General features: G+C 35.8%; 1 protein-coding gene across 3 annotated transcripts in view; it reads left to right on the top strand.

Annotated features, from left to right (window-relative positions):
• Positions 1-14,352, top strand: part of MIGA1 (mitoguardin 1) — a 91,368-nt gene that overhangs the window by 23,006 nt on the left and 54,010 nt on the right. For all 3 annotated transcript variants that reach the window (XM_029229995.1, XM_029229994.1, XM_029229996.1), the window contains exons 3-7: positions 3,436-3,613; positions 5,070-5,206; positions 7,012-7,138; positions 10,343-10,476; positions 11,207-11,330. In XM_029229995.1, the coding sequence (XP_029085828.1) occupies positions 3,436-3,613; positions 5,070-5,206; positions 7,012-7,138; positions 10,343-10,476; positions 11,207-11,330 (700 nt within the window). The remainder of the gene's footprint in view (positions 1-3,435; positions 3,614-5,069; positions 5,207-7,011; positions 7,139-10,342; positions 10,477-11,206; positions 11,331-14,352) is intronic.

The following is a 14,352-nucleotide window of genomic DNA, read 5'->3' as shown; positions in this document are numbered from 1 at the left end:
AGGCGGACTCTCAACCACTGCGCCACCAGAGAAGCCCTCCTGTGTCTTTTGACATGCCTGACATGCCCTCTTCTTTTTTTTTTTTTCCCTCTCCAGGTTCATTTTGTATTTTCTCTGCCTCAGTCCTGGAATTACCCACTTTTCCGGGGAGCTTTGGCTCTCTTTAGTCTCCATATTTAGCTCTCTTTAGTCTCTGGCAATTAGAAACTAAGATCTGGATGCAAGGTGTGCGTTGCTACTGGGATGTTGCTATTTCTAGTCCCTCTTAGGAGACAGAACTAGGATGTGTGTGAATGAATACTGATCAGTGTATTTATACACAACTGTATTTCTGAATTTGTCTATCTGTATATATTAAAAAGAAAAAGCAAAACATGAGTTCATATTGATACTTCTTTTTTAATATATTGAGATTATATTATGGCTTTTCTTCCTTAGTTTGTTATTATGTTGAAGTATATTAATTAGTTTTTGAATGTTGAACCAGATTTGAATTCCTAGGATAGGCACCATTTTGTCATATATATTATTCTTTTTATATATTGCTGGATTTGATTTGTTAATATTTTATGAAGGATTTCTGCATCTATCAATGTTGGTCTGTAGGTTTGTTTTTGTTTTTGTAATGTCTTTGGTTTTGATGTTAATAGAATGCTGGGTTTGTAAAAAGATTGGGAAGTGTTCCCTCTGTGGGATTTGATATTTCTTCCTTGAATATTTGGTAGAGTTTGGCTTATAATTTGCTTTGTTAGAAGATTTTAACTACATATTCAGCTTCTTTAGTAGGTATGTAAATATTCATGCTATCTATTTCTTCTTGAGTAAATTTATTTTTCCAAATTTATTTATTTTTGGCTGTGTTGGGTCTTCGTTGCTGCGTGCAGGCTTTCTCTAGTTGTGGCGAGTGGGGGCTACTCTTCGTTGCGGTGCACGGGCTTCTCGTTACGGTGACTTCCCTTGTTGCGGAGCACAGGCTCTAGGCACATGGGCTTCAGTAGTTGTGGCACACGGGCTCAGTAGTTGTGGCTCGCGGGCTCTAGAGCACAGGCTCAGTAGTTGTGGCATGGGCTTAGTTGCTCCGCAGCATATGGGATCTTCCCGGAGCAGGGATTGAACCCTTGTCCCCTGCATTGGCAGGCAGATTCCTACCACTGTGCCACCAGGGAAGCGCCTTCCTGAGTAAATTTGATGGGTTCTCTCTTTTAAGGAATTAGTCCGTTTTATCTAAGTTGTTGAATTTATGGGCATAGAGATGTTCATAGTAATCTTTTTTTATCCTTTTCATATCTGTGAGGTCTGTAGTGGTGGCCCTTCTTTCATTTCTGATTTTGGTAATATGTATCTTTTCTTTCTCCCTTTCTTTTTGATCAGACTGACTAGAGGTTTATCAGTTTTATTTATTTAAAAAAAAACCTAGGGGCTTCCCTGTTGGCACAGTGTTTAAAAATCCGCCTGCCAGTGCAGGGGACACGGGTTCAAGCCCTGGTCTGGGAAGGTCCCACATGCCGCAGAGCAACTAAGCCCTTGCGCCACAACTACTGAGCCTGTGCTCTGGAGCCCGCAAGCCACAACTATTGAGCCCACGTGCCACAACTGCTGAAGCCCGTGTGCCTAGAGCCCATGCTCAACAACAAGAGAAGCCACTGCAATGAGAAGCTCGCGTACCGCAAGGCAGAGTAGCCCCTGCTCGCCGCAACTAGAGAAAGCCCGTGCACAGCAACGAAGACCCAACACAGCCAAGAATAAATAAAATAAATTAAACAAAACAAAACCAGGAATTCCCTGGCGGTCCCGTGGTTGGGACTCTGAACTTCCACTGTCCAGGGCCTGGGTTTGATCCCTGGTCAGGGAACTAAGATTCTGCAAGCTGCGCAGCGCAGCCAAAACAATAAAAAATTAAAAATTAAAAAACCCAAACAACTCTTGATTTTATTGAGTTGGTTTTCCATTTCATTGATTTCTGTGTCATCTTCATTACTTCCTAATTTTCTGCTTGCTTTAGATTGGATTTGGTTTTCTTTTTCTAAGGTCAAAGCTCAGATTATGGATTCAACACCTTTCTTTTTTTCTTAATATAAACATTTAATGGTATAAATTTCCCTCTAAAGTTAAAACTGCATCCCACAGTTTAAGGCTTTTGTTCCTTTTGGGGGACAAAAGAGAAGGGTACTGATGCAGTTCATGTCCCTCAACAAAAATTCCTGTTTCCCTTCCGCAGTTCACCATTAGGAAGACTTTCTTAGGACTCTTGCCATCTTTTCTGTGTGTGCTTGGTGGGATTCATGAAGATAAAAACGTCCAAAAAGTGTGAATTACCCTTATATTTGCACCACACCTGCCCCCCTGGGAAGGGTGATTCACCGTCTTTCACCAGTACACTCTCAGTCTCCACCAACTTACCAACCATGCTAGCTGAACTCTTCTTACTGATATCCTGATATGCCTTCTTCCTGCATGTCAGTGTTCATGTCTTATCTCTCCGGGTGAAAACCTGTGTCTTCTTAGTTTTGGGGCCAGTTGATTACCCTCCAACTTCTGCATTCTGATGGGTTCAAAAAAATTGAGAATTTGTCGTTTGACTTTTTTGTTTTTGGAAGGTTGGAAGTGACACTCTTTCTAGCTTTCTACATCCCCAAGCCTATAGCTTTATTTCAAAGTTCTTTTGCATTTTAGGTGATTAATAGTGTTTGTCCCTCAAGACAAAGTTAATTACCTCTTGCTCTTATGTTAGTACTTAGTACATACTTACATTACTGTATTTATCACACTATACTGTAATTATTTGTAATACATTATTTGTATATTTGTCTTTACTATTAGTACACTCTTTAGGGAAGCAAGATCTGTATCCTCTTTATACCTGGTGCTTCTTGATAAATGAAAGACATATGCTTATTGAATAGAATTATACTAAGATTTTCATTTTCATTTTCATAGCACAGTCCTGGTATATTGTAAGATGCTGAGTAAATATATGTTGATTAATTAATGAATAAAAGGGCTTATTTAAATGATATTTATAAATTGAGTTAATTTATGTTTGCCCACATTTCCAGATAGTTTTAAAAAATTGGTTCATTTTAAAAGTCTGATTTAATCATTCCTGCAATTAAAAATCTTGCTGTGATTCAGATAGAAGATTGAGTTGCATGAATTAATCATTAGTTGTTCAACAGATATTAATGGGATTGAATTATTTTGTGCTCCTGGTAACTTTTTGGGCATTATTATTTATCTGAGAACTGCAGAGCAGTGGATAATAAATTACTACATTTTTTGGATTTGTCTTTAAAATTCAAATTGTCATTGAAAGAGTAAAATAATATTATCTTGGTAGTATTTAGAACTAGATTAGCTTAAGAATAATTTTAGTCCTTATGTCGATTTTAAACAAACAAATAAGACTTTTTTTCAATCTAATTGCATCTTTTCCAGATCAGATTTTCGCCAGTAGCTAAAAAGTTATTTGTGGTAACTGCAGTGAGTGTTGTATCTGTAATTTTTCTGGCCCGTCACTTTAAAAGAAGACGTGGAAAGAAGAAAGGAAAAATATTACCATGGGAACCAGAGCATCTCATACTTGAATACACTAAAAGAGCAGCATCAGACAAAGGTATGTAGAAATAGCTGAATTAAGTCTGCAAAGGAAATTTTATGTGTAAATCATTACTGGAGTGCAGTGATTTCAGTGTTTTAATTTCCAGAATTTCCCTGCTTAATATTTAACTCACAGGTAATACAGATTAATTTTAGAAAGGTTAGAAAATACAGACAAGCAAACAGAAAAAATTAAAATCACTTGAAATTCTGCTACCCAGAAATAAATACTGCTAATACTTTGGTATATATCTATCCATTTATATTTGCACTTAAATGTCATATTGAGACATAAAATTTTATATTATATACAAGTAAATAATTTATGCATTTTAAGTAAAATTCATACCTTTTGTAACCTGCCTTTAAAATATTTAACATTATATAAGAATGTCTTTAAATGTCAATAAATATATCTCTGTGCTATCATTTTTAATATGTATTTAGTGTACAAATGTACTCTAATTATTTAACCAGTTCCCTGTTGTTCTCTTTAGGTTGTTTTTCTTGCTTTGCATATACTTGTCTGGTTTATTTCCTAAGTTTATAAAGTTCTGGAAGTAGAATTGCTGGCCTTTAAAGCATCTGTAGTTTTTGTTAGAGATCTGATACATATTATCAAATTGTATCAATAGAAATAATTTCTTCAGCGTGCTGGATTTATTTTTGAATTTTAAATTATTTTAAATTTATTATTTGATTTATCATACGATTTTGTGATTTGTTGGCCCAACAAATAATTAATGAATGACTATTTTGTGCCAAGTGTAGTGAACATTACAATAATGATGCCTCTCACTTACTGATGTTTTATTAGACCTCGGGTGCAGTGCTACATTCTATATATTCACTGTGTTAATTTAACCTGTATAACAATCCTATGAATTAGGACTATAATCCTATTTGTTGTTCCCATTTTATACCTAAAGAAAATTGAGATATGGAAAAGTTGAGTGACTTGCTCAAGTTCATATAACTAATAAGTGCAAGGATATGAATTGAGGAGTGTCTTAACTGCTGCATTAAGATAAACTAAGGCACAGTGTCTGCCCTAGATTAATGGGTAGATGGTTAGGGGAGGCAGACGTATAAAAAGACTGATTACAATATAATGTGATACGGATAAAGCTTAGAGGTAATTCAGGAAAGAAGTGCTTATATTTTGTTTAATTTATAATTTGAAGGTTCATAGTTGCCAGTATTTTTATGCTGATTACAGTAGACCATTCAAATACCACCTTGAGTAATTGATGAATGTTTTAATCTTCATTTCAGAAGCAGATTTTAGCAGTATTAAAAATATTATATAGAGATGTAGATTTTAATAATGGTATACATTTAATAATTTACACAGTTGAGGGAAATGTGTTTTAAAATGAGCCCTCTGAATGAATATATAAACTTTGAAATTTTACCTGAAATTTATCATTGGAGTTATTGATACTTTTAATATTAATATGTTTGTTTGGTAGGTTCAAGTTGTTCCAGTAGCAGACAGAATTTGACACTGTCTTTAAGTTCTGCCAAAGACAAAGGATCTCAGTCTTATAATTATGCTAATGGAGGACTCTTCAGTAAATATTCAGGTTCTGCACAGAGTTTGGCCTCTGTAAGTAAAGAAAAAATTTTTATTAGTTTTTTCTTTTAACTATTTATATATCTATTGTTATCTATTGGTTTAAATGTCATACAGTTATAGATAGCTCTTAGTATGGAAAGAAGCTTAAGAAATCTGGTTATCCTGTTTTCTTCAGGCAAGTAAAATTATCCTTTTGCTAAATATTCAGCCAGCTTGGTTCCAGGTTTTTTTGAGTTAAGTGATGTGGTCCCATGGAGTCCTCTGAGGATGATGTTGGTATGGAAGTGTTGCTTCAAAGCTAGATGCTCTGCAGAAAGCTAGAAGATGCAGCAAACATGGTACTAGGTCACAAAAATCACTTGATGAACCTGCCAAGTGTGGAGTTCTTCACCTCTTTCTTGACAGCATTAATATAGTATTGATTGACAGGTGAAAAATGAAGTTAATATTTGTTTAAATCTAATGTAGTTTTAAAAATTAGGTAGGATACGCACTTCCTACTAAGTAAAGAAGAGGCAAAAAGCAAACAGTGAAAATGTGCTCCTGATCCTCTCAATTCCCCTCCTTAGAGACGGACACTGACAATTTCTTATGTGTATACTTCCAGGGAGAATATGCCTCCTACCATCATGTATATGCATTAAAAAAAAATAGTTTAAAAAATAAAAAAATACTTTATAGAATACCATAATCTGTTCCATACCTTGCTTCTGTATTTTGTTGGAATATACAGCTGCCCCATTCTTAAATGCCTAAAAATGTACCAAATTTTTAAAGGCTATTCTGTGGTAGGAACATCTAGATCAAAGGCACACAGACTCTCAATTCGTTTGTGAAACTGAGCTGGATAATGAAGTATATGCCCATTCTATAATCTGGGGTACCTCTGTGTTGAATTTTCTCAACTGAAAGTTGAAGCTGTTCTTGACTAGAGAAAAGGAGTTTTATGGTAATAGTATAAGTAAGAAGTCTTTAGAATCACTTTACTATATGTGCCTTAGCTGACCTAGTCATTCCACTGCCAGGGCTGTGAACCCAGATTTCTGCCTCTTAATGAGTGCCTCAGTAAGGGTCATGACAACAGGAGTGGAAGAGGAGGGAACAGGGTCCACAAAACTTGGTAACTGGATATGAGGGGTGTGGGAAGAGAAGTTGTTTGAGGAATTATGGAGATAAAAGTACTGTGAGTGAACTTGGGAGGAGGAAGAGTTTTTGTTGTGGGAAGATGCAGAGCTCTTTTTTGATATAGTCATTTTGAGATGCCAACAGAAGAGCCAAGTGGAGTCACCAAATAGGCAGGTGGAAGTGTGGGCTTAGATTTCTTAAAAGAGGACAGAATTGAAGTTCAAGATTTGGGAGTCATTTGCATAGAGGTGACTGAAATGATTGGCTCAGCGGACCTTGCTAGAGAAGGGAAGATGACAGAGGCTTTTCGATTTTCATTATTACATAGTAGAGAATCAGCATTGTAATAAGTTCTAAAAGGAAAATAAGCTAGCTACCTCAAATCAAAGTAGGTGTGGATAAAATTTATAAGTAAATACTTAATGACAGTAAACTATAAAAATAACTGCTTGATTTTTGATGGAAATATCTGATTTATGTTCGAATATTGTTCTAGTTGTATATTTTTGAGCAAACAAGGGTTCAGAATACTTAGGGTCTTATGACTCTTAAGTTTGACTGAATATAATCAGATTTATTTCTTCAGGTAGAAATTCCATGGGTTGTTATACCAGGATTAGGATTTACATAAATAATTTATAAATATAAAAGATGGCAAAATACTATTACAAAAGAGATTTTGAAGTAACTTCTGTCCATTTTAATTTTAGGTCCAGAGTGTCAATTCTTGTCATAGCTGTGCTTGCGGCAATTCTAATTCCTGGGACAAAGCAGATGAAGATGATATTAAACTTGTTAATATTCCTGTGACCACTCCTGAGAACCTATACCTGATGGGTAGGAATAACATAATGAAGTTTTAAGATACTGTACTCACATTTAATGTGAAACAGAAGAATGATGAATTGTTCTAAGGGAAGCAACTATAATTCTAAAATGTTCTCATCTGTTGACTCTAGTCTATATAACATAACATGTTGTGTTAGCTTCCTGACGCTACTGTTAAAATTACCACAAACTTGGTGGTTTAAAACAATAGAAATATATTCTTTCAGAGTTCTGGAGGCCTGAAGTCTGAAATCATTATCACTGGGCTGAAATCAAGGTGGCATTTGGGCCGTGCTCCCTCTGGAGGCTTGGAAGAGAATTCATTCCGTGCCTCTTCCAGCTTCTGGTGGCTTCAGGCTTGTGGCCACATGACTCTAATCTCTGCCTTCCTCTTCACTGTGTGTATCAAATCTCCCTCTGCCTCTCTTTTGTAAGGATGGTTGTGATTGGATCTAGAGCCCACCAGATAATTTAGGATAATCTCCCCATGTTAAGATTCTTAATTTAATCACATCTGCAAAGACACTTTTTTCTTATATGGTAACGTTTACAAGTTCCAGAGACTAGGGCCTGATATCTTTGGGTGGTTATTATTCAATCTATTACACTTACCTAACCTAATCTGTTGACTTTTATCTAATGAATCTATCAAAATCCACTTTATGTAGTCTTTTATCTAGATATCATTTGTATTCTTCCTATATCTAGAAAGGATTTTAGATGGAAAGAGGCATGTGTTTACAGCTCAAACATGAGCATGTCTAGAACGTCTCACTGGAGCCCAGGAAGAGAACCAGAGACCTTAACACCAAATCAGATTCAAGTGCATTTTCAAATCCATTCCCCTGTTCTTCTGTACTCTATTTCAGGCTATATTCCTTTTAAGGGAAATGCATACTAACTAAAAAACAAAACCAAAAAAATCTTGATGTGGCCTTGGCCAGTGAGTAGTAAGGGGATGGTGAGTTGGCAGAAGGACTGTGTGCCTGCGTGCATTCCCACACTCTAGAATAGTTAAAGACTATATCATCTGTAAAGTAATTATACTCCAATAAAGATGTTAAAAAAGCAAAAAGACTATATCATCCGCCGTGATGTCACAGTAGGTAATACTGCACGGGGGGAGAGATATAGGAGTAGTTCTTCTGCCACCTTTTCCAGGTCTTCCTGAGAATTAAGCTCACTATGTTTCTAGATTAACTATGCCTAGTAAACCTACACTCAACACTTCTGTAGGAATATTGAGAGTTAGAATTGAAGAGAAATAGAGTAAAACTAGGGAAGCTGCAGGGAGTCTCAGTGTCATAGAATTAGGATCGGTAGGAGATACTGTTTCAATTCCCACCTATTGTTTCAGTTCCCTTCACAGTGTTGATGACATAAAAAATATATTGGTAACATGTTTGAATTCCTGTTACAAAACTGCTGATGTGTGACAGTTTGGGCCACGTTCTGCAGTCAAGTGAGACACAGTACTTCCTGAGAGGTAACTTTTATCTTTGGACAACTCTGCTGTTAGATAATTCTTCCTTATATTTAGCCAAAATAATCAGAAGGATAGAGAGTGGATGGAGTGAGAGGAGGATGAAGGAATTAGAATTGTATAGCTTGGAAAAAGGAAGTCTTTTAAGTGAGTAAATTTTTTAGAAGGAAGATCCAGACAATGATTCTTTGCTACAGAAAATTAAACAATTTAAGGCCTACATTTCATTTAAAGAACATCTTATTTGTTTAGAGCTGTAGGTTCTCCAGATAACTGAAGAAATGATTTTCGAGGACAGGTATTCTCTAGCTACCATATCTTAAAAACATCTTCAGAATGACTTGGTCAGATTCTTAAGCAGCTTTTAAAGATCTTTTACTTTTATATGTCTAGAAAAATTGAGGTTTTGAAATATTTTGGTTTTGTTTGAAGTGCATAATTATTATTATTATTATTTTTTTTTTTTTGCGGTACATGGGCCTCTCACTGTTGTGGCCTGAAGTGCATAATTATTTTGGTAAGCCTTTTTTTTTTTTAATTTGGAGAAAAAGAGGCACATATTCACCTATTTTCCTACAAAAGCTTTCTATAAGGAGGGATATGAAATTCCTACTCAGATTGTAACCCTTTATTGGTTTTTCTTGTATATTTTTAACTCTGGCCCAGCACTTTATCCATCCAAATCAGCACGTTGGTGTCAAGGTGGTCTAAGACACCTTTTGGTGGAAAAAGGATAGAAAAGACTTTATTCTGGACCTCTGTGCTGTTATCTTTCTTCTTAGCTTTACTCTCTCCTTCTGAGAACCTCTTGTAAACCTGATAGTTTCTTATCAACTAGTTTCTTCTATTTGCCCATCAGTTTTCTATTTCATTTAGGGGGATATTTTGAAAGATAGTTATGTGACTATAAAAATTAGCCATTATTGTTAGGACTTTTGATGAATTCATGATTTTTTTTAGAAAATTTCCAAGCACCGTATACCTTTGAGTTACATATTTTAAAAAGGGAAAACATATTAGTCATTTCTCTCTTATTGTTGGTTGACTACATCTGTAGACCTGGAATGTATTGGGATATTAAGATTCTGCAAAGAAATGATGTGAGCATAAATTTTATTCTTTAGTGCCAAAATTACAGTCACACTGTGCCATTGGTGCTAACTGTGTGAAAAACACTTTAGACTGAAAATGATTTTGGTATTGATTTCACTTATTTAAAATTGTTCTGTTCTTGGGACTTCCCTGGTGGCGCAGTGGTTAAGAATCTGCCTGCCAATACAGGGGTCGTGGGTTCAATCCCTGGTCTGGGAAGATCCCACATGCTGCGGAGCAACTAAGCCCATGTACCACAACTACTGAGCCTGCGCTCGAGAGCCCATAAGCCACAGCTACTGAAGCCAGCGTGCCTAAAGCCCGAGCTCTGCAGCAAGAGAAAGCACTGCAATGAGAAGCCTGTGCACTGCAACAAAGAGTCGTCCCCGCTTGATGCAACTAGAGAAAGCCTGCGTGCAGCAGCAAAGACCCAATGCAACCAAATAAACTTAAAAACTTTTAAAAATTAATAAAATTGCTCTGTTCTTGGGAGATCACAGGCAGTCCAGTGGTTAGGACTCAGCACTTTCACTGCGGGGGCCTGGGTTCAGTCCCTGGTTGGGGAACTAGGATCCTGCAAGCCATGTGGCACGGCCAGAAAAAAAATAAAATAAAATTGTTCTGTTCTCAATTTTTAGGTATGGAATTGTTTGAAGAGGCATTGCGTCGATGGGAACAAGCTCTAACCTTTCGAAATAGACAGGCTGAAGACGAAGCCTGTAGTTCCATTAAATTGGGTGCGGGAGATGCCATTGCAGAAGAAAGTATAGATGTAAGAATGATTTATTTGGGAGTGGTCTTCATAATATTGGAACAGTTGAACTATTTTTAATGTTGATTCAGTGTATTTGATTTCTGTGGCATTTAATAGAACTTTTTTTTTTCTTCCTTGGGATTGTGTGGGGATATTTCTTACTGGGCTTTTCCTGTTCGGTTAGTTGTTAAACCCCAAATTTGCAATTTATCATTGTTTCCTGATTTTTCAAGAAAATAAAGAATTAAGCAAATATGATTTTTAAAAGTCTGTTTTGTGCTTTGGGTTTAATTAAGTGCCATTATATACATAAAAATCACACAGAGTTAGAGCTAGACTCATCTAGGTTAGTGATTCTCAAATTTGAGCATGCATCAGAAGCCTCTGAAAGGCTTGCTGAAAAATAGATTTGGGGGTCCCACCTTTAGGGTTTCTAATTCATTTCTAATTTGCAATTCTAACAAGTTCCCAGGTAATACTGATGCTGCTGGTTCAGGGACCTTACTTTGAGAACCTTACTTTGAGATCTAGTCCAACTGCTTAATTTTACGGATTATGAAATGGAGATGATTTTATCTGAGGCATAGCTAGAACTCTGGCCTCCTGACTTCTATCACAGTATTCTCACCACCCAACAGTATTTTTTTATATCCCTCACTTTTCTGCCTTTCATTTAAAAGTGGAAAGTGTTTAGAATTTTAACATTAGAATCTAATATTTGCTGTGTGTACTTTTTCTCTCCTTATAGGATATTATTAGTACTGAATTTATCCATAAACTTGAAGCTCTGCTGCAAAGAGCATATCGTCTCCAAGAGGAGTTTGAAGCTACTCTAGGGGCATCTGATCCTAATTCCCTTGCTAATGATATGGGTAAGGTGGTTATTTTATATGGTTTTTATGAAATGTGTGATTTTATTCTTTTCTATTCTTGGAATTATTGGCTTAAGTATATTAATATGGTTACATACTTTTTAGAAAATAGCCAAGAGAAAAAGAGTACTATCATATTTATTGGTTTTTTCTTTCAGTTTAACTTTTCAAGTGAACTTATTGACATAAATTCAAGTACTTACTATAGATAGGATTGTAACGTTATTTTAAAATTACATTCTAAGTGAAAGAATCCCAGTTAAAGTGTTAGAGGGAGGAAAAAAATAATAATATAAAAATGGGACAGAGACACACTACTTCAGAAACAGGCATGTAGCTCATGACTTACATTTAAAGTATTTTAAGTCACTCTATTTCTTGACGCAGTTTCAGTTGCAGGCTACATTTTGATGTAAGTAGTCAACACATACGTCAATATATACCATTACCTTTGTTTCCTACTTTAAAGAAAAAAGAACTTTGAAAAGACTTCTTAAGTGAAGTCTTCCAAGGAAAGAATGATTAAATTTTGCTTCCGGGAGTTCCCTGGTGGCTTAGTGGTTAGGATCCTGGGCTTTCACTGTGATGGCCTGGGCTGGTTGGTGAACTGAGATCCTGGAAGCTGCCCAGCATGGCCAAAAAAGAGCTTCCTTGACTTCAGTACATCATCCAAAGAATGAAATAAAATAAAATTACATTATATATTTTTTTTGTTAAAAGTAATTTAAATTTTTTTATTTGAGGAGGATTTTTGTTTTCTAATAAAGAAAAATTGTTAAGGCTTGTTAAGTTTTTCCACATTTAGTTCTGAACATGAAGTACTGAAAGTGGCTGCATTTTGAGATGTTTACATATTTATATATTTTGAATTTAGGTAAAAGATTTCACTTGTATTAGAATTATGAATTTCTGTCTATATGTTACAGTGAGGGTTATGTGAAACCTCTGCATTAATTTCGGTCTTTGCTTTTTCATCCTGTTACTGTCACCAAAAATTATTCATTAGACTTGAATGAATAGTTTTTTAAAAGTTTCTCTGCTTTTGGCATAGGTATAATATTTTGACATGGAGATTCAGGCCAGAAGAAAAGTAGACAGTATTCATGTCAACAAATAGAATTTGTCAAAGGTTTCTATTTACATATTTTTTTACACAATTTCTTTTATAACTTATTAGAATGGCATTTATGATAGTAAGTAGGAAAAAGAACAGAGAGAAGCATTTATGTAAATGAATTTTTACTGGAGTATAATTGCTTTACAATGTTGTGTTAGTTTCTACTGTACAGCAAAAATGAATCGGCTATACATATATCCCCTCTGTTTTGGATTTCCTTTCCCTTTAGGTCACCTCAGTGCATTAAGTAGAGTGCCCTGTGCTATACAGTATGTTCTCATTACTTATCTATTTTATACATAGTATCAATAGTGTATATGTGTCAATCCCAATCTCCTAATTCCTCCCCGCCACCGAAGCATTTTTAAAAGAAGTCAAATGTAAAAATGGGAATGGAACAACTAGAAGAGATAGCAAAGTGGTTAAGTAGCAAGGAAAGCCACAGAGAAAAAGAAGTAGGAAAAAATTATAAATATAAGGAAGGAAGAGGAAGAGGGCCTGAGACTTTTATTCTTTTATTCTAGGAATGGAGGCTTTGCCCTCACTGTTGTAATCTTCTGCTTGCAGTTTCTGTCTAGCCTCATGATAAGGATCATGTAGATGTGTAGTTCTTGTACTTGTTAGTCTTCTAATATGCATCTCAAATTTCGTTCTGTTTGGCATGCCCAAAGTTTCTTTTTTCTACTGTCCATAGAAGTTGGTGGAATCCATCTCTGATTTCTTCAGTTTATTAGGTAATAAAGGTTTTTTGGGTATTGCCCAGAGGGTCTGCTTTGGGTTTACATTGCATCTGGACAAGGAGACCCCTGGGAAAATGGCTTAATTTCTGGGGCCTTCAAGTTGTTTCTGAGGAAATTGTTGTTAATTTGGAACTCTAAATGGGTAGAATTTCTAGAGTGGGACTCATAATCAATCTATCCATTTGGTTAGCTTAGGTTTGTAATAAATTCCTGACCCCACCCATGTCTTAACCTGAGCTGTCAGTGGCTACTAGGCTGGCTGGCTTTTCCCTGCAGCCTAGCAGTACCTTGGCCTGTTATTGCCCTGGAGATTCCAGTTGACATGAAGGTGTTATATTTTGTTCCTTCTTGGGAATTATTTGGATGTTCTTCTATATCGCAAGTTTCCATTTTGGAACTTCTGGATTCAAAGAGCTGAATCTATGGCCAGGACTCTAGAAGGGAAGTAGTTCTGTTATATCTGTGATTTGATATTAATCAAAATTGCTTAGAAGTCAGTTAACTCTCCTCATTCTCTAAATCCAAATTCATTTTACACATTTAATGTATATTAATGAGAGGCAACTTACAATTAGTAGTCATAAATAAAGAGAGGTTAACAAATGCCTTCAGAGGCTCAGGGGTGAATTTAAACCACCCCTTATTGATCTGACTTCAGTGAATACTTTATTGTTTTGAAATTTGCTTTGTCTTATTTGATAAAATCAAATTTTTTTTCTCCTAAGGATTTGATAGGTTTTCAAGGTTGGAAGATTTTTTAGAAGTCATCTAATTTATCGCCTTTCCCCCTGGACTTAATATTTGACAGCTACCATTGTTTGCATGTCACCATGTTCCAGGGCCTTTGCTAAGTAAGGCCCATAGTTTCTTCTCTGAGTCAGGCACAATTCTAAGTAAAAATTATGTCACTTAATCCTTACAACTTTTATGAGGTAAGTATAGTTATCCTCATTTTTCAGACAGGGAGAGAGGTACAGAGGTATTAAATCACTTCCCCAGAGTTACATAGCTATTAAGTGACAGAACTTAGATTTGGGCCCAGGCGGCTGGCTTTGGAGTCCATAAACCACCATGCTGTATTGCCTCACCACTTAGAAGACAGACATGTTCTTTGAATGGGAGGATTGGCTGTGAACTCTTTGTGGCAAAGTTCCCTGTAAGAAAT

The sequence above is a fragment of the Monodon monoceros genome, unplaced genomic scaffold (assembly GCF_005190385.1).
Source record: "Monodon monoceros isolate NGI ecotype Baffin Bay Population unplaced genomic scaffold, NGI_Narwhal_1 Super_Scaffold_18, whole genome shotgun sequence".
In the NCBI taxonomy this organism is placed as follows: Eukaryota; Metazoa; Chordata; class Mammalia; order Artiodactyla; family Monodontidae; genus Monodon; species Monodon monoceros.
This window is presented reverse-complemented; position numbering and strand designations above follow the sequence as displayed.